Source organism: Megalops cyprinoides, chromosome 21 (assembly GCF_013368585.1).
Source record: "Megalops cyprinoides isolate fMegCyp1 chromosome 21, fMegCyp1.pri, whole genome shotgun sequence".
NCBI lineage: Eukaryota > Metazoa > Chordata > Actinopteri > Elopiformes > Megalopidae > Megalops > Megalops cyprinoides.
Window position 1 is genome coordinate 24,478,037 of NC_050603.1, and position 21,165 is coordinate 24,499,201.

The window sequence follows — 21,165 nt, forward strand, 5'->3', positions numbered from 1 at the left end:
AACTTTAAAAAAGTTGAGGAAAATCTGGCATCTGACATATCTGCCGATGAATACAACATGATGAATACCTTTGTGTCAATGTTAACTGTTAATAAATCCCGATATGAATGTCAATTTATCTCCTGCTGGAAAAACAGTCCTTGTTTCACACAGAGATTATATTCAAGAAAGTATTTTATTTTCAAGGGAAAGCAATAACGTAAAAAGCTAAATAATGCACATGATTTACAGACACACATACTGGAATTATCAGTAGACAGGTCCTCTATATTCCCCCTGAAGGTCACAATATAATGTTCAAGCCATTCCAAAAACATCACAACATCTGCACAGATTACTGGCAGCTTGCAGTACACATGATCAGTGGTGGTGAGTGCTATAGAAATAAGCATAATCATCATTCATTCAAAAACTGAAATATTAAAGTTCCCTTTAACAAAGGAAAAAAAATAAAAGTTTCATTTTTCCTTGCATTTGGCACTGTAGTAATTTTAATTTTCAAACACTGTGCTGTGTAAAGAAACACAATAGGTCTCTGCATGATTAGGCGACAGTATGTGGTTTTTTTGTTTGTGTTTTTATCAATGAAACTAAACATTGACGCACATCCTTGTATGAACTGAGCAGCTGGTGAGGGCAGTTAGTGCCTTCTGCTGGAGGAGATGAGCAAATGCAGGCGGCATGCTTCTACAGGTCAGCTCTGAACGAAGCCATACGGAGCAAAGGCCGGGGTGGGCGGGGCAGATCTGCTTCAGAATTAGATGGGCAGCGAGGGGAGGGGCGGGGCTGTGGCGCAGAAGCGCTAGATTTGGACTCATCGTTAACCTTGCAAACATCATCAATACCTGGCCAAAGTGTCCCCACAATGTGTGTTCAGAAACAAATACTTTCACTGACAATGACATCCGACAACAGGTATTTTCAGCTTCCTGAAGGAAAAAGGACTGAGTTTCCTTGTGTCCTTTTGCTTGTCTTTCTGGCCATTGGGTTTAGTCCTTGTGAGATTTGTCTTTGGGCTTCTCGTCGTATGACACTCCATACTCATTCACTCTGCTCTTGTCTACAGGGTAAAGCCTTCAAAGACAAAGATGCAGTTCATTAATGGTGCTGTTAATGGACCAAACACAGCATGAATCAGACACCACAAATCAATTACAGACATCACTGGCTATCCTACAATAATGTTTCATTTGCTAATTTACAAAAACAGTAACAGTACAGAACATTACTGACTCATGCATTCCTGTACAGTGCACGTGTTGCTGAAAGATCATGACAAGAACTGCTGGTGTATTTGTGAAAAACTTTTTGATATCTTGTGAGGGGCGTAAAATGTGTTTTTATCACAGACCACTACCATGGGACACTGTTCACTGCTTTCCCTGGAAGGAGTGCTGTTTGAGGAAAACTACATTTCCACCACAATTCAGTTTACACGGTTAAGTTCTAACAATGGCACCAGACAGCTGAAAACAAATTAACTGGGATAAAACATTTATCCACAGAGTCATAAGCTTTCTGGGACAGCAGGTGAGAGCCCTGTGTGACTGACCATCTCTGGTATAGGTAGATGAGGAACACCACGTCATCACGGAAACAGGCTAGCCTATGGGAGGTGGGCATGGTGATAATGAAGGCAAAGACATCATCGATGAAGGTGTTGAAGGCCTGGAGGACATAAAGAACACTTAGCCCCTACTATTACTATCATCATCATCATCATCATCACCAGCTCAGATACATTATTAGTCTTAATGCATGAGAGTCCTTGATTTTACGTTATATGAATATCAAATTTATGTTAAATAAATACTACAACCATATGTATCAAGAAATGTGAGTATAAAACAAACAAAACACAAATAAAAAACACAGATGACCCCCAATTGTATGTAATGTCACAGACTTACTTTGTACATGAATGCCTTCCATGGTAAATGCGCCACTGATTTTAACTGTGAAAATGAGAGAATAGTTAATATTAAACACCATCGCTTTATTCTACATTCAAGTCCAGATATTTCAACACTTCAGATTTGCATAGATTTGTGATCTGTTCTGGTATTTTGGTAACATTCACCTTGTAATTTACAAAAAGTTGAGGTAGCATGAAGAGGAACCCAAATGCGTACACTCCTGTAAACATAAAAAAGAACACAATAATGACTTATTTTTGTTTTTGAAATGAGCTGTCACAGTTATTACTCTAAAATTAATTAAGCCTGGACTTATTTGATTTCCAAGAAAATATGGAGTGAAAAAATTGGCATTTGGCATAACATTTACAATTTGAAGCTCACCATTCACCAAACTGTTAATCAGCCAGGAGTACCAACTGTTAACAAAACAAAGGAGGAAATCTTGAAATAAATTCATAAGCAAAACATTATAAAGTGAATCGTAGTAAAACAATAAAATAGCATACTAGCTTACCTTTTGTATTTTACATAAATCAAAGAGTATACGGCTCCACCGAAACACATAGGGTAGAGCAAATATGACAGGTATTTCATTGCCTGTAAAAAATAGAAATAAAGTTATAATATTAAAAATCACAATTAGCAAATTTACACGGTAAAGCTGATTTTAGGAAGTTGGAGCAATGAAAGGAGGCCTTTACAGCAATAAAAAACTATTCAATAAAAAAGGAACAGAAAAAAAGGCTTGTGAAACTGAATTGGGTGGACTTTATTTAAAACTAGAATTGCACGACAAGTTAAACCAGGGACAGTTTGGACTGTTTCTTACCAGAGTGTCATACTCTTCTGTCCTCTTCTCAGACTCATCTGATTTTCCGAACTGTGGAGAGAACACTTCCTTAATTATAAATTACCGTTACATTACCAGGGAAGTCAATTGTAAACTCGGTTCTCATAAAGAAAACAGATCTTCACCTTATTTGAAAATTAAAAAACGGCTTAAAAAAAACCACAATAAGATACACCTGTCTGATCCCTCAGGGCTGAATGACCACTCACCAGGAATGTTGGTTTCATGCTTTTCCACAGCACCTGTATTTTGAAGGCCTTCTTAACCTTCCACACCTGCAGAGAGAGGCAGAGGATCGGCAGATCAAGAGCGGAATATACTCCAAATATAGTAGAACTATGCAGTGATATGGCTTTGGCATCTGTGATTCTGGGATGAGACACCTGGCTGTGTCCAGGGTTAAATGTGCTGTCATCATGTTCTCAGAGTGCTGTACCTCGATAACAGAGCCTATTCCAGCAGGAATGAGCACCAGCAGGCTTGTTTGCTCGTCTAGCAAGTACAGGAAAATCACAATGGTGCTGAAACATCTCCAGAGCACTGTGAAATGACAGAAACGGATCAGCGCTGAAAATAGCACCACCCCTGTGGGTCTAAGCAAACACAACACCTGATGCATCACTGACCCCTGCTCTCATCATCAAATCAGACCATTTATTTGAATAAAAACAGCACTTTAAGGGCGCTTTCACACTAGAGCTTTTGGATCGGACCCGAGTCCGCTTGAGCCGTTAGTTCCGTTCATATTGTTGATGCGAGAGCTGTTTTCAGACTCGGGTGCACACCAAGGGACTGCCCCCAAGTCCTCCAGAAAACGGGGGCCTGGGGTACGGTTCACCTGAACTCCAGTGTGGTTCGCATTTGGTGTGAAAGCTATCCGATCCAAAACCAGGAAGTAAATGCTACGTGGCAGCTGACGCTTGTCGCATCTAAAAACTGTTCAGGAAATAATTGCAGGTAGCCACACTGTTCGCTCATCTTGAGGGTATGCGTGTATGCTCTGCAAGCAAAGCTGCAAATTCATTTCGCATTGCCGCCCGTCTCTGCAAAAACCTCCTTATCCGAGCAGCTCGCATCACTCTCAGACAGAGGGACGCATTTACAGCATAGTGAAAATGCTGAACATGGGTATTTTGGAGCTGACACCATATTAACAAAAAGATGAATAAGAAAACAAATATAGTGTGGCTTTCCATTTTGCCTTCCATTTGTGTCATTGCCTAGCGACATTGGTAAATAAAAGGTACATGTTCCTTAATTGTTGATGATGTAAACGGACCAGGGTTTGCAACCAAAAAATGTAATGTGAAAGGAGACCAGCGGGGGCAGGGGGAGGGAATAACTGCACTCGAGTTCAGACCAGTGTGAAAACAGCCTAAGCCTTAATGCTGTACATTGTTATTGTTGCTAAGCTAGCTGTTACTGCAATAGCATTGACAGCTTGTTAGCAAGCAACTAGATTAATCAGATTTACCAGAATTATCTAAACAATAAGAGTGATCAAAAACATAGTGGTTGATTTCTTTGACTGTATCGTTGTAAAAACCGAACCCCTTGAAACCAACCAATTGAAAAAATGTATAAAAGTCAAAACTCAAACCAACAACACAGAGCTTTAGGAGCATTCCAGACGTTCTGCGCTGAAGGACAAACTTGATTTAATGCAGTCCTGGATTCTGTCTTACCTGCCTTGCTGGACATCCCGACCATACTTTTTTTCTTCTTCCAGAAGCTTATATCATTTTTAAAAGCAAGAAAATCAAACAGGAGCTGTAACAAAACACAAATATATGAAACATTTACATTTAGTCATATACATTTATCCGGACCAACTTACAAATGTCATTTTAACCAGAAGTGAATGATCAAAGTCCAAAGCAAAACAGGAAGCACACCAGTGACACTTACATGGAATGCAGCCACAAAGAATGTCAGTGCTAAGAAGTACAGATTGGTGTCCACAAAAATGCCCTTGATTTCATCTGCATCTTTTTCTGTGAAGCCTGAAAGGAAAAAAACAAAACAAAACAAAAGAACTGTCAATATGACAAACACTCACATTTTTCTCACACTTGTTCACTTCTTCTGTAGCACTCACAAGCTTATGAATTACAACACATTCTTCCTGCTACCCAGCAGGTATGCAGGAATATTTTTATATTTAGTTGACACCACACTGATACAACTATCACATTTGTATTATAGTCACAACTGGAGAGTGTGACTCTTCGATGAATTCCAACTGGAAACCCAAAACATAAAATCTGAGCTATTATAAGTGATAATGAAACAAAAGCAGTGATGGTTACTTACTACAGGTTTTCTAATAATTAAGGTTAATAACACATCAAAACTTCATACAAGTATATGTCTCTAACTGGTTTTTGTTTAAGCCTGTGTGTTGAACTTACCAAACTGCTGTAGCGAATAGACAGCATCTTGCATGTGGATCCAGAAGCGCAGTTTTCCCAGGGAAATGGTGTCGTAAGATACAGTGAGGGGAAGTTCAGTTGTACTGCTGTTAATCTCCTGCAAACAGATCCATTTTACACCCAGAACACGTGTCACATATTGTAATGCCTTGCACTACATTCAACAATCTAAGACACGTGTAAAGGTTGATTTATGCTTCAAATTTGTACGAGAATGCAAATGCGAATGGCGCTACCCTCTGCCAGGTGAAGACCCTTCATGCTTTTTCACAGGGCAGTGTGTGGTTGTGTATAACCACCAAATCGGCTAGTTCTGACCCACAGTACCCATTGGTCAATTTGCTTTCCAGATGTGACAATATTGATCATCAATCAATCATTGAATGCGGTGATCTTGTGGTCTGCTGTGTAGTCCTTCACATTGTTACAAAATCTAGGAGGTCCTTGACTGCAAGTGAGCCCCCCTATGTTACGGTCGTATTGGTCATTGGTCATTCAAGCAACAGTTATGGACTGCAAAAAGCATAAATCAGCCCAAAATGCATCGTTCTGTAACTTTCCAGGCATGCACAGAATTATGACACCATAGGCAAAACTACTCAAAAATGCAATGTACCATCAAGTCCTTCACTCTGTTGCTCAGTTCATCCACAAATAGCAGCGGGAGATACACCATCTTCTTTCCAATCTGAAATCTGGGACAGACAGCACACAGTGAAATAGCTGCACTACCATTTTGTCTGGGAGTCAGTCCCTCTAATGTTGTGCCTTGTGTTGTCGTGTCTTATGTCCTTGATCTGTGGCAAGCCCCTCCCCTTTTCTAATGACATCACACTCATTCCTCCACCCTCCCTGTCTGTGCGGGACCTACACTCTCAGGTAGCGGTGCACGTCGCTGGGCAAGGCCTCACGGTCGAAGGTGAAGTCCTCCGCCACAATGTTCAGGGTGAGGCGGGACCTCCAGTGTGAAACAGGTTTGTCTATCGTGGTGTCGCTCGTGCCCTTCTGTTCCACTGGCTGCTGTGGAAATGGGACACCACACAAGAAGGGGGGCAATGCCAGGAGGGACATATGTACACACAGAAAATCATGAGAGTGCACAAAGACAGGATCCAACAGTAACCTGCACACTCCATGCACTCAACATAAGATGCAGAGTAACAGAGTCCTGAAGACTGCGTCTGCATCCTTATCAACCAAACAAAGACCTGTGCTTGATAAAATAGTAATGTGCAAGCTTTTCTTTGCTATTCTAATACAGACAGACTGGTATGAGGATGCAGAGGAGCAGAGACACACAAGCCAGCAATAAGATAATGACCACAGCACTTTCAAGAAACCCTTGCCTCTCACAAAAGCACTTCCTGTTTCCAGTTTCACATGCCAACCATTGCTCTCTCTCTGTCTCTCTCCATGCAGTGTGATGCTGCGCGTTTCTGAATAAATGTGTGTTTTACATATTCCTTATGACAGCTCTCACCTGTGGGGCATCCTGGCCAGAGATGAGGCTGACCTCCGGAGGTTTGGGCAGCATGTATGTAGTAAGCTGAGCCACCTGGTGCACCTGCCGGCTGTCCTGCCATGGCGAAATACCCGATTGGTGCACAAACACCAGGGTGTACAGAGTCCCGTTGTTCCGTGTTTTCTTCGGCAGGGACACATTCACTGTCCTTTAATGGGGAACACGACAATCATACACCACAGGGAAAAAACAGTGTCAGAAAGCACACAATTCAGTGTGCATGAATGCATGTGAACCTATGAGGATCTAGAACACACAAAAGTAAACAGTTTCACTCCTTTAATGCCTAGACATCATTATTGGTGCATGGTTTTTTGTTTCACAACTTAGATGCGCTAGCTATTTTAGAATTACTTTCAGTTGTGTCATCCTATATTTGCTGGCACCAGCTTTATGTGCACTTTGAGTTAGTGTAGCGTCTTGCTGCCTAATACAGAGCCTTACCTTTGTAAGGGAACGGTCAAAAGGGAAACGTAAGGCTTACCTCTCAAACTTGGAATGTATATCGAAGTCCTCCACTTTGAGGACCAGGTTCTGGCCACCTTCACCGTTCGGTTTCAAAGACGTGTAAATGCTGAGCTGTTCAAACATATCGCAAAACATCAGCATCGAAAAAGTCACTTGATTCATTTGATGCATCCTCGCGTGCAGTGTTATTTGCGGCAAGTATCAATACGACCAATGCGTAACTTCATAAACGGAGTTTACGATACTTGTGGTCTGCCGTACGTGACCCCTGATTCAAGTGGTTCACGATTGCCCAGGTGTTGAATGCAATTACCTGACGGGCTAGCTAACACATGAAGTCCCAGTCAAGCAACGTTAAACATGCATATCAAACAACACTATCATCTCAAGACATGCATAATTACGCCAATTGTTATGACAGCATTTATTAACCAATCAATAAGCATAACGCCTTGGTATACTGTCTAATCTTTGGCAGACTGACAAAATAAACACTGACAATTCAATGTAACATTACAGCTACAAGCAATCTACTAACCTGCAATCGAGGTTTTTCTGCCAGGTAGGGAATGATGCAATTTTCTCTTTTGGGGTTATCACAAGGTTTAGTATAAACGATGCCATACATTACCCAGCAGGTGTGTAACACGTACACGACGAACACCCCGACTATAAGAGTCGTGAAAGACGTTTTCTGAAACATGCCGTCCAGTGAGTTTGTGAGCTACTTTGCGTAGCAAGGGCAGTACATAAAACAAAAATAACAGTTACTTGTCAAAACGTCAAAACTGAAACGTGGTGCCAAATTATTTACAACAGATCAGCGTTACAGGGGTCGAGGCAGGTTGCGGGTAAAATCTACGGGGATTTTTCACGGCTAACGCAGTGTCCATGGTTGTCTCGCTAGCTGGTCTGACTCGACTCTACAACTCAGAAAAGAGGTCTAATTTCATTGCACGAGAGGTACTCTGAACTGCGTTCTGTGTAGCGACGCTAACTCCATACATCCAGCCCAGTCAGCTTCTTTCTGTCCTCGTACAAGATAGCTAAAGCATGGGGCTGGCCTAAAGCGGTCTACACTTCCGGGATATTTAGGCGGATGTAGTTGACTTCCGCGTTGTACCCAGCATACATTGTGGTCCACTGAACTGTCCAATCATAAGCTGAGCTGTACCGTCGCAATTGCTAATTAGCTAGCTGGCATGTTTTGAAGCAGAAGGGACTTCTTGCATGTAAAATCTTCAGTTAGTTGCATGCAGTTATTTTGTGGTGGAATAGTCATGTGAACATTTATCGTTTCCATTATTTATTGAAGTCAAACTGAGTTATATGTAACGTTGCCAATCTGCAAAGATAAACGTGGTGTTGCCGATCATCGCTTTTATCTCACTCGTGCTACCTAGGCAGATGGCTGGCTAGTTAGGTCAAGCAATGCTGTGATTATATCAAACTGTAGCTAACTAACTAGCTAGAAAGACACCGTTGTGCTCTTGCATTGAGCGCATACTGTATAGTTTTATGAGTGTTTTTGCATCTAAACAAAGTTTTGAGACTGTTTAATCTAAAGACATGGAGGTATGCTTCCGACTGCTTTCTCAAGGTGGTCTGTGGAGAACACTAGAACGAAGAGTCGGCTTTTTTCCTGTCCTCTTTTCCCACTGTTTGACATGCAGAAATGTGCATGGATCAAGTCGTTTTACCCACCGACCTCCTTCGCACCATTTGTCGCGGAGAACAGACACGAATCACCGGCTGTTGCAAAGGTCAAGTAGGAACTGTACGTGAAACGTCTTTGTTATCCGGTGGCTTTCTTTTATTAGCATGTGAACGAAGTAGACTTATCACGGGGTGGAGAATGTGGGTGACAAAAAACTTGTAGTGTTCACTTTTTCCATATTTTCAAGACGGTGATTTCTGTTCATTTAGTATGAGCAAGCTGTCCGTAACGTACATCTTGGCTAAATACGGAATTCATTGCGTTTAACTGATTTTACGGTTTTGTTTATTCATATTTTGCACGTCTTGTTAAAGAGGAGTATGGCGAGCTGTTGGAAATGGGGCTTAATAGTGTACGTTAGGTAACCACGTATTCTCTGATTTTTTTTTTTTTTCTGCCAGCATTTTTCTGTCGCCACAGAGTGACGGATACCTCACAAGCAACCCTTTCTAGTGTAGTGCCAGTGTTTGTAGTGGTAAGGTCATTTTCCCTCCTGAATCGCAAAGGTGTTTATTTCATCACTTATGTATAATTATATGTATTAATTAGCTCAACACTCATTGTTCAGTTATTAGGCATTACACATGCACGATTGGGTTTCCTTGAATGTCAGAAGGATGTAGCAATGATTTTGATTTATTTCACAGATGAAATTTGACAAAGAAGGGAATGTAACCTCTTTTGGTAAGTTTGTGTGTTGGGGTGGGGTGGGTATATACTTACTTTCAGTAAGACTTACTGTGACAGTTGTACACATTTATCTACATATATACGTTTATGTATGTATACATTTATTTGCCTTCAAAATAATTGTGTTCCAGTATCATTCTGATCCTGTATGGTGAATATGTTTATGCCTGGTCTTGTGCATTTTGGGTCAGGTAGGCAGCTAACCACCTGCTCCTCCCCCAGAGAGAAAGAAGACCGAGCTGTACCAGGAGCTGAGCCTGCAGGCCCGGGACCTGAGGTTCCAGCACGTCACCAGCATCACAGCACGCAACAACTGCATCATCATCCGCATGGAGGCATGTTGGGGCTCCCTCTCCTCGCATTCGCATCGCAGGGCTGGGGGATGGGTGGGAGGCTGCTGATGGCCACACAGCTGCTGTAGTATCTCCCAGCATTGCTGCAGGGATCCCAGACTGTTTACAAAACCCCACACTGCCAGCTATTGCCTCTGACAATTAATAAGTTCCAAAGAACCGTTTATGTTTAGGAAGGAGTCCATCTTAGTACTGTTACTCAACACGCAGGTTTTGTTAAGATGATGATTTTTGAAGCGAAAAAGGGAAAATACTAGCCAAACTTGGCAGCCCTGAGCCTCAATGGCAAACCCTGTCATGTTGAGGTTTGTCTCTTTACTCCACAGTCCCTGAAGGCTGTGGTGACGCCCCAGTGCCTGCTGGTCTTAGATTTCCGCGGCATGGGTCTGGAGCGCTGGCTGGTCAGGGAGCTGGGGCCTCAGCTAGCCGGGGACGGAACCCTGGCCACCTCCTCTCTCCCTTTCGAGTTCAGAGCCATTGAAGCCATTCTGCAGCACAGGGTGAGTGCGCCTCTGTGTCACTCTGTCCCTCATCCAATGACACAAAAAGCCCAGCAGGTTTAATGCAACACAAAGTGTGACTGGATTTTAGTTCACAGTGCTTCGTCCAATGGAAAGTTGCAAATTACAAAGTACAGCAAGAATCAGGTGACCAACTTCAGGGGCCAGCAAAAGTCATGACAAGGTCACTCTTAAGAGTGCCAAGGAGGTGGTGATGATGGCAGGGGTGGCCCAGGTGACGCCCTGCATGCATTCATCTCTGCAGGTGAACACGCTGCAAGCCAGGCTAAGCGAAGTGCAACCCCTGATCCTTGATACACTGGAGTCCCTGGTGGACCCAAAACTGCTCTCTGCAGACCGCAGCAAGCTGCATGTGCTCCTGCAGAACAGCAAGAGGTAGGTGGTTCCCTGGCACATGTTCATTGCATTTTGACAAAGGAGTCCAATTCCACATGGGAGAAATTTAACAGTCATCATCTTTGACTCTGTAATGTGTAATGTGGCATGTTATACACATGGATTAATTGTTAAAAATATTCAAAAACCATCATGGTTCTGTCTCAGCCTTCTCTGGCCACAGTTGTTTCATTTTCTCATCTTGTGACTTGTGGCCAACTCTAAGATCTTTAAAGTGGTAGTCAGTAGAGGTGTCAAAGTAAAATGGTGAGCTTTAATATGTTTGCACCTTATAGCACAGGATAAAGGGGTAGTACTATGGAAAAACTGTAGTAATATTTAATGTTAAGTAGGGGTGCAACGAATAATCAACGTCGACTAAAATCCATGACCAAATTAGTTTCCAACCAAATTTAATTGTCGATTAGTTGGTGACGTCATTGCGTGTGTTTTTCATGCTGACTCGGAATGCTCAGACGTGTAGCCTAAGCTACGTTGCTTTACTGGAGTGAACAATAGAGATGGCAACACCTTCACGACAAAAGACCTCAAAAGTGTGGCAGATTTTCACTCTTAACCCTTTCGCATGTGACTTATTTTTTATGCTGTGTAGCATGCGTGTTACATTACATGGTTCGTCATGTTTTCATTAGCGTTATTAAGCTTCTCATAGTTTTAAGTTAGCATTTGCTATATTTTAATGTTAAATCATCGTTTCCTCAAAACTGAGATTAGCTAGAATTTTTCCAATCTAGTTCTCTAATCGCACCGGTTTTAGCATACGCGTAAACGGCTAATCACAACAGTGTGACCGTACGCGCGAAAGGGTTAACTCTGCCAAAAAAGTTGTAAACTGCAACATTTGCAAACCTGACCTTGCCTGGCATGGGAGCACATCAGTTATGTTCGGGCATCTGAAAAGGTGGCACTTTGGCTCTCTGGATGATGATGACTCGTCTAGCCATGTTACTTCATGTTATGGGCTGCAACGTTTTCTATTTTGAAATACATTTTCTCTTGATCAATAAATTATAGACTCATAGAGTACCGAGGTGGGTACGTCATCACTAGTACAATGGGCTTTGCACACTATCCATCTTTACTCAAGTCAGGATTCATTTCAGGAGCTGGGAATTTCCAGAATTAACCTGTTCGGTGTGAGGATATATTTGGACCCGTCAAATGTTTAGATATTTTCCGAAAATGTTAAGATTTAAGACTTGTAGTTCGTTTTGTAGTCCACTTTTCGAACGACATATCCGATTGAGCAATGCGGGGGGAACGGTCTGACAAATCAGATGCCACCATCTCATCCGGGCATTCTGGAATCTTCGGTTTAGTAAACCGTTGGCTCTGAACCTGGCTAGGATTGCTAGTGGAAGGCACAGCAGCAAAGACGACTACAGTTGGTAGTGTTACGTACTCGCTACCTCCCCTGGCTCGTTTTGTCGATATGGCGTTGTGAGAAGTACAAATGTAACCTGGCGTGTGCAAATATAGAGGAAAAGGAAACAAACAAAATAAAATTGCACTAGACGGACCTCGAAAAGGACGGGTCCTATCTGCTGCCTGGGTCTCCTTGGTGCTTGTTGGGCCAGCCCATCCTCGCCTGCCTCGGCGGCCAGCTCTGCGGTCTCGGGGAGCGTCCCGTATTTTGTCCGTTCAGGTTTTTTTTTTCTTTTTGTATTTTTCTTAAAATATCCCGTGCGTGACACCCGTGTGAGTCCCTCTTCCCGTGGACTTGTGGATGGCATCGGCGACCAACCCTTCTTTTTCTGGTTAGCGTTAGATAAATGGTTCTGCTGCATTTATTCTAAACCTATATGCGCATACATTTACATTTATTCATTTGGCAGACGCTTTTATCCAAAGCGACTTACATAGGTTACAGTTCTTTACAACAGCTATACAGCTGGATATTTACTGAGGCAATTGTGGGTTAAGTACCTTGCCCAAGGGTACAGCATCAGTGTCCCAGCGGGGATTGAACCGGCAACCTTTCGGTTACGAGTCCTGCTCCTTAACCACTATGCTACACTGCTACATTTTAGCAGACGTTCTTATCCAGAGCAACTTCCAGCACAACAGAACATAAGTGTATCCATTCAATTTAAATGAGCAACAATGTCAGACCAGGCTAACAACACTCCCAGACCAGTGAGTGTGAGCATAACACTATTCAAGCCCTAACACAAATTAACTTGTGCATTCTGACAAAAGCCAAGCATACTACGTTACAGCAGTACCGAGAACACAGAATCAAAAATACATCACAACACTACACATAAAACAAATATCAAATACTAGAGGTATCAGGTGTTAGAGAGGTGTAAGGAGTCCTGCTCCTTAACCACCATGCTACACTGCCACATACTTTTCACCATTAGCTTTTCCCTTCGCTTGCTGCAGCCAGAACCAATGAGGTGATCAGTCTCGCATCATCCTTTCTCTGTGGAGGCAACCCAAACGCTCAACTCCTGGTGGCTGTTGCTGTTGCCATTACCCACCAGTTTTCCACCACCTCCATTTGATCACCTGGAGCTCCATATAGCAATCAAATGACAGGCAGCCCCACCTTCCGAGGAACCGTCAGCTGCGTGATGATGTCAGCTGCAGGTGCCAAAAGAAAATAAATAAACCCAAAACACTGTGTGTTTGTGTGTCAATGGCGGTCTACCCACTCGTAACAGTAGTTAGCTAGCTAACAAACAACCGTAATCATTATAAAATGGTTCAGTGCTTTGTCCCAGACTGCAGTCACCGTACATATGTGAACGACTGCAGATATTTCAGATTTCCAAAATGCCCCACAGCATTGTTTTACATCATGGAAACCGTGAAGGTTATCTCTGATGTCTAGGGTTGCCACCTTTGATTTGTGAAAAACCAGGGCACTTGGACCATTTTTTAGGACTCCCTATTGCCTCTCTTACTTATGTTTGTCCTGACGCAGCTGCACTCACTCTGTACTCCTTTGTCTGCTGCTGTCCCTTTCTACATTAAATAGATTTTTTACTCATATACTGTATAATTATAATCTACTATAAAATCTAATCATATGTCCAAAGGTACATTCCTTTTAGAAATGAAAACACGATTCGGTGTATTATAACAGATTATAAACAACTATTTAATTTAATGAATTTGGGCAACCTAACACTGACATTTCTCACCTCTTTTTCGCACTTTATTGCCACAATCCGTAAATAAGTATCTGTGGCCGTGAAGCACTCCGTGGTATACACTGCTAAGCTCCGCTATTGCTATCTTGTCTTCCTCTGGTGAACCTTTTTTGTCATGAATGTTAAAATGACTAGATTTTTTGCGTGCAAAACTCTGGTGCTTCTTTGTTATTGCATGATTTCCAGCGCTGTTTTTCCTTCATGTTTAACTGAAATTTTGGCTGGACAAAAAACACAGGTGGCGGAGAACGGGTCTCCTTGGGTGGGCCTTACCCATTCAGAAAAGTTTTCTCTTTTCGACCAGTCTGAGTTTTAGCCTACGTTGTAAATTGTTTTTTCTTCGACGTTGGTGGCTCGTCTGATTTTGTTTTGTCGTCCTCCTCGTCCGTCTCTCCCCCATTTCACAAAACCGACAAAATAAACAAAGTTAAATAAATAAATAAATAAATAACGTTATCTCTAGTAAGCAACTGAACTCACGGTGGGGTCGTGGATGTAGATGCGCGCGGCAGACCGACAGCCTAGGCAGTTGCTAGGCAATAAGGTAAGCGTTCGTATTTACGTTACCAATCAAATAAAAGTATAGACATGGCCAATCGTCGCTGTGTTTTATCCGTTTTACCCGTTTACAGGCACAAGATTAGATGTATAAACATAACCAGGAAGAAAACAGAATAGCAGTAGAAGGAAACCAAATGAGGTTTTATTTGAAACGATGAAATTCAAAATTAGAAGTACATTTTCAAAAAAAAAAAAAAAAAAACGGGACAAGTCGTGTCCCGGGAAAGATTATTAATTTTCCCGGGACAGTCGCTCAAAAAAAGGACAATCCCGGCAAAACCGGGACAGGTGGTAACCCTACTGACGTCTATCAAATGTAGCTAACAGGTGTGATGTTCACTTGTTGAGTGCCTTATTCTACATGTGTAATCAGAATTACCTTTTTGCTTAAGCATCAAGGTGTTTCTGACTCTGTAGATATGTCTCGAAGGCTTCGGGCATTTTTCATCATTCAAAATCGTGGGCTAACCATCAGTCCACTAGCTAGCTGGTTAGCTACAGTGGCCTACACTCACTGACACCCTGTAGGTCTTATCCCTCATGCTCGCCCTGACCAAACCGGTAATATGGCCCTCAAAAGAACTGAATTCCTTCACATGCCCTGATTTATAATGGTTTTTGCCCCGCTGAAAACTTCTGGTTTCATCCTTAAAGAAGAAGAGAATACAGCTAAGCGACACCATTGCTGCTAACGATGACCTTGCTATTGTCGATAGCGATGAGTGCTAAAGACGAGCTTGCAAGTTAGCTGCTATAGCGATAGCTGATAGCGATGATTAGCCACACTCGAGCTAGCGAGGCCAGAGAGCGAGAATGAGAACGCTCCGCGGTTTCATGGGACGTGTAGTTTTTAGCCCGTGGTTAGTACAACCAAGATAAAAAATAAATTACGTAAAATGTAGCTCAAAACAATTAAAATAAACAATATAAGTCGCAAGTTGAGATAACAATATATAATCCGGAAATCGATGGTAAGCCATAAATCACTAGAAGTACTTTAAAAGTGCGTTTTAAAAATGTCTATGACTAAAATGAACGGGGAATTTCACTTCCGACACCAGTGACGTAGCCACCTCGGTACTCTATGTTCAACGTCATTAATACAATTTAGCAAATAATAACCTATTAACAACGATCCTGTTCACATTCCACATGTGCCCTAACTTTACAGTGTTAAACCAGAGCCCGTCTGCTATTTAGAAATTCTCTGCTTAAACGTTGCATCATTGTCGTGGCGACATTTATGGCTGGATATAGGGTTGCTGCCGAGTGCACAAGTTTAGAGAACACCGGAGAATTTGATACTTTCTAAATTGCGAAAGATTTCTACAACTCGTGTCTATGCATGCGTGCCCAATGTGGCTTGCATTCGAATTCATTCAAACAGGTTTGTTGGATCTCGTTATGCCACCATGGATGGCTTTCTTCAAAGGAAGCAGACTTGTACTCCCCAGCAAGCAACTGCCCTCACTGAATTAGTCCCAGTGACCATTCATTAAGACGTATTTTTGAATGAAAGTTCTCATCTTTATTGTTAGTTAGCATTTGCCTAAAACAACCTCAAGGTAAATTTAAAAGCCGATAGATAAATAGCAGCCATTGAGTAATTGTGCGATTCATAATCAGAATATTCGATAGATTATTCGACTATCAAAATAGTCGTTAGTTGCAGCCCTATTGTTAAGTTAGATTTAGATGAACCTTTCCATAAGTGTGTGGATGAATACCCAGAAACAGAAAGTTACCCTGAAATGAAGTGGTATCAGAGTGGTAAAATAAAAACACCCCCACCATTTCTGTATGAAGGTAATTATTGCAGTGCATTCTTTTTATAAGAATACCCTATGCACAATATGATTTGTTAGTAGTGATTATTTCAGTGGCGATTCGGTGCTTCAGTTGTGCAGTATTCTAACTCTTGTGCATTTGGTCCAGCCTGTCAGAGCTCGAGACTGACATTAAAGTCTTCAGAGAGTCTCTGCTAAAGATCCTAGATGAGGAGGAGCTGGTTGATGAGCTGTGCCTCACCAAGTGGACGGACCCGCAGGTGTTGTAGGTGAAATTTTTATTTTTGGCTTTTGATAAATGTGTCGGTCTGGATATACGTATAACCTTTTAATGCATATTTATATATGTATATAATAATGTATTTTCCTGAGGAGTTGCATAACAGGGTAGCTAGAAATGCAGTCGTGTTTTTTTCACTCTGTTGCTGTTTATGGCAGGTACCTAAACATAACCAAATGAGCAGCAGTGTGGTGCAGTAGTAAGGAACAGGGCTTGTAGTCCAAAGGTTTCTGGTTCTGTTCCCATGTGGGGCACTGCTGTTGTACCCTTTGGCAGCTTAGCCTTAATTGCCTCCAAATTTATAAATGGATAACTAGGAAAAATAGTCAGAGTGGCTCACAAAGACAATCAGCTTTTGTATCTTCCTGCCTGTCAAACTCTTTAGAAAAGGAAGTGACATACTTTTAGAATGTGATGTCATTCTTTTCATTCTGACATCATTGGTGTCATCAACAGTTTGCGCAAAACCACACCCACCTGTACCAGAAGGTGAATTGCTGTGTTGGACATGCCCACATGCCAAACACTAGAATGATATGACCCTGCCAACATTTTTAGAGTTGCGGAACACCAGAGTATATCCTAAATGCAATTATTATGCCTGTCCTAAGCTTAGGATGATAGAACGCAGTTAGTTAGCGATTCACAAGAAAACTATTACATTTGTGAAGAAAAGATATCACTGAGCAGGAGCTTTTCATCAGCTGTCTGTCTGACTGTGGCTTCCTGTGTGAACACATGTGCATGTGCATATGTGTGTGCATGTGTGTATACTTGTGTGTCTGTGCGTGCGCGTGTGTGTATGGAGGCAGTGAGGAGAGCAGCCTGGGAATTGATCATGCAGAGGAGATGGAGCTGCTCCTAGAAAACTACTACAGGCAGGCGGAGGACCTGGGCAACAAGACGCGGGAACTCAAAGGACTCATCGACGACTCGGAGAGCGTCATCTTCATCAACCTGGACAGGTAGCCTCCTCCCCAGTCTGTACCTGGACAGGTACTTTCTTCACCATTCATTACCTGGACAGGTAGCCTTATTTACCTGGACAGGTAGTCTTCTCACCTATCAACTTAGATAGGTAATCTCCTTTCAGTGGGCAAAAATGAACTGTATTCTCTGTTAGCTTGTCTTGCAGCAGTTGCTACAGCATTCATTGGTAGAAGAAATACCATTTTAAACAGCTGTTACCCAATCACTGGTCACCAGTAGTCTGTGAGGGTAGCTATGTAAAATTGCATATTGAAAGCTCACAAACTGCTTGATGCCCCCAGTGAAACATTTAAGAACACTGTTTTTCACTGTAAATTGGCTGTGTGGTGAGGGTTTGAGTCCTCTCTCTTTGTGCAAGAGCATTCTCCATCACTCTAGTTTTACTCTCTTAACTCTTTCCTGCTCCCCGCCACATTAAGCCACCGGAATGTGATGATGCGGCTGAACCTGCAGCTCACCATGGGAACCTTTTCCCTGTCACTGTTTGGCCTGATGGGTGTGGCTTTCGGGATGAACCTGGAATCCTCTTTTGAAGAGGTAAGGGTTAGGGCATAGTGGGGCCTCGTGCAGGGGGTAGGGATGCAGGAGAGCAAATGTTGGATGGTATCTGAGTACAGAAGAAGGCCATGGTGATAACACTGATAGAAGGAACCTGTACGACTGGCTCTGAGAGGTTTAATCAGACCAGACATGTCCACCATCTATCAGTATATCTTTTCAAGTCTATTCCTGCATTCAGAAACCCAGAGTGCACCGGGTCTTTTGTCCCACAAAGATACCATGAAAGCTGATGTACATCAGGCAAATTATGAATTGATTAAACAATATTCTGTTTCAGGTTAAAGGGAGTCTGTATCTCTGTGTTAAGACACGTCCACACAATAACCAATGACAATATCAGTAGTTTACTGTATGTTGAGGTATTTTCTTTTTGGTGGATTCATTTGCTAAATTGTTGCTCTGCCTGTGTCCACGGACCGTATGCCTACAGGACCCACGTGTGTTCTGGCTGGTGACAGGGTTCATGTTCCTGGGAAGTGGGCTGATTTGGAGACGTCTGCTCTCCTTCCTGGGTCGGCACCTGGAGCCCTCCACACCGCCTCCGGTAACAAATTCTACCTCCTGTTAGCTCTGGCACTCCATTTCCTGTTCTCTGTTTGCCCTGGCCCTGCCTGCATCGGCCCATGCTTCTAATTGGCTGTTTGACTCTTTGGCTTCGCCCCAGATCCCACCCGTCTGGAAGAGGAACCCAGGGAGCACCTTGAAAGGACCAGAGATGAAGGGAGGCTTGAGATGAGGGTGTAAGAGATGGACTGAATTTCACTTCATAAGTAACATCAATGTCCAGTAACATTCATCACACCTACCTGTGTTTGCACAAACCACTAGGCGGGAAATACTGCAGAGTTTGTGTTTGAGTGAAACAAACAAATTATTTTTACACCATGGATTAATAAACATTGTTCGTCCCCAATTACTGGTACATGTTACAACTTCTGGCAAATGTAGCACAACAATATTTGTTACCATTAATGTAATAATTATAATATTACATAAGGTAAAAATATACCAAAATATACCAAAACCTATTAAATAATTTGATCTTGGAATATTGTATTTGGCCATTACTACATGTAGGCTAACTCTGTATTACTGTGAATTGACTGGGGATCAACTGATGCCTTCCCCATTGTATCCTAAGTTTCAATGTGTGGTATCTCTCCTCACTAATTGAGTTAACTTTCTATTGATCCACCAGGCACGAACAAACTGCCATGCCTCCTCTTTGCTAGGAAAGCTAAATTTTCCATAATTCCAGGGAGTGTCTATGCTATATTGTCATGTAAAGTTCCTCTCATTTGTGGAAAGAAACCCTTTATGTGTCTGATAATCCTGAATTTAAGTGTGTGGACTGTAACTATTGTGAAGACATTTATAATAAAAAAAAATCTTTCCAGGGCTTCATGAAGCCTACTTGTGCTAGCATGCCTGTACAGTGTTTCCTCTCAGAGAGAAGTGAATGACTACAAAAGAGTTATGTTCGAAGGGATTATGGCTAAATAAACTAATGAAATGCACAAACATACAGATAAAACATTTTTCTGGAAACCTTCGTTCAAGACCATGCAAACATTGCTAGCTGCCTGTTCTATAATAGACTCCTAGTGTCTGTAGCACAAAACAAAGTTGGTGTTCCCAAATTTGACAGTAAGCAAAAATGGCTCTGTCAAAATTATATTACATGCATTTAGCAGACAGTCTTATTCAGAGTGATTTCCATCTGAATAACAATAGAACATAAATGGCCCAACAGCTGTGTGATCTTGACCTCTCTATCACTCACAGAAGTGGTAAGCGTAATAGAGGGAACACTCTCCCTCAAGATTACCACACGAGGCACTAGTGCAGGTGAACAAGGATGTGTCAGTATTGCGCTGGTTACATTTGGCAGGAAAATGTATGGATTATCTACCTCTATGGACTACATCTGTGAAGGAGAGCCTTCACCACCTCCCCCTAAAGACTACATTATAATTGTCAAGTGCTAATCGTGTTCACCTGTCTTAATTTGTATGCGGCCCAGCCTATTGGCTAACAATCCACACTTTACTAATTGAAGGCAGATTAAATACAGGTGTGGCTGAAGAGTAGGAGAAAGGCTCATTTTGTCCCTGTTGGTGGTTGGTGTAGGCTGGTTTCTTTGGTTTTGTTTGAGCTTTAAAATAAATTTTTGGTTCTCTCAACGTTTGCTCTTTTTGGTTCATTTATGGGAGAAGTGTTGGCCAGCTTCTCTACAACACCACACAACCCAGATGTTTGCTCCTGAAGTGTCCAGTTAGTTGCCTACCTTTGCCAATGGATTAAAAAAATGCTCTTGTTTTTATTGAATTTCTTAATATTGAGTTGTGTAGCATTCCAGATGGTTTTGCAGTGCTGTCAGTTTTACATCTTTAGCTAAAACCAGCTGGGCTGGCGCTGGGTCTGGTTAGGCTCTATGGGGAGAGGAGTTACCTGGGAGGAAACTTTTTTTTTTTTTTTTTTCTCTCAGGACCAAGCATATCCATCTCCTCACAGTTGTCCAGACTCCACTCTTTATGTTTAGATAAGAAAATGGATGCCTCAAAAATTAGAAGGAATGCATGACATTTATACCTTTAAGGATTCCTTGTTCATTCCTTTGTCTTTCTTGGAGGACATTAACAGTACACAGTGCCTAATATGGCCATGTCACAGAGGAAGTCTGTCACAAAGGTCCTAACTAGCTGTGGTCAGAAAATATGCTGTGGCACTTTAATTAAATTGCCAGTCCCAATCCAAACAGTTTTCGCTTCTTAAACTATCCACCCTTGGTTCCCAAAATTGTGGAAGAGTGAGGAAATGTTACCGTTCTGCGCATTAACTCACTTCATAACAAGCGTTGCTAAAAGAGAATGTAAAAAGTCAGAGCTCTGAAGTATACATTTCTCTGAGGTGACAAGAAGGCAGGGAAATGTTTTGAGGAGATGCTTTCATCACCC

At 42.1% G+C, this 21,165-nt stretch overlaps 2 protein-coding genes across 2 annotated transcripts; one reads left to right on the forward strand and one right to left on the reverse strand.

Annotated features, from left to right (window-relative positions):
- Positions 1-228: 228 nt before the first annotated feature.
- clptm1l (CLPTM1 like) lies at positions 229-8,274 on the reverse strand. The gene is given in 17 exon segments (XM_036555475.1): positions 229-1,074; positions 1,553-1,668; positions 1,911-1,955; positions 2,081-2,136; positions 2,301-2,335; positions 2,434-2,516; positions 2,749-2,799; positions 2,979-3,044; positions 3,206-3,309; positions 4,455-4,539; positions 4,678-4,772; positions 5,181-5,298; positions 5,818-5,896; positions 6,073-6,218; positions 6,682-6,871; positions 7,208-7,302; positions 7,730-8,274. Coding segments are annotated over 17 exon segments (1,662 nt in total). The 5' UTR covers positions 7,943-8,274; the 3' UTR covers positions 229-989.
- Positions 8,275-8,398: 124 nt separating this feature from the next.
- mrs2 (magnesium transporter MRS2) lies at positions 8,399-19,059 on the forward strand. The gene is made up of 11 exons (XM_036555474.1): positions 8,399-8,968; positions 9,310-9,383; positions 9,556-9,592; positions 9,821-9,933; positions 10,278-10,451; positions 10,717-10,847; positions 16,526-16,642; positions 17,470-17,622; positions 18,067-18,184; positions 18,639-18,752; positions 18,873-19,059. The coding sequence occupies exons 1-11, from the start codon at positions 8,761-8,763 to the stop codon at positions 18,942-18,944; spliced, it is 1,311 nt and encodes a 436-aa protein (XP_036411367.1). The 5' UTR covers positions 8,399-8,760; the 3' UTR covers positions 18,945-19,059.
- The last annotated feature ends 2,106 nt before the right edge of the window (positions 19,060-21,165 follow it).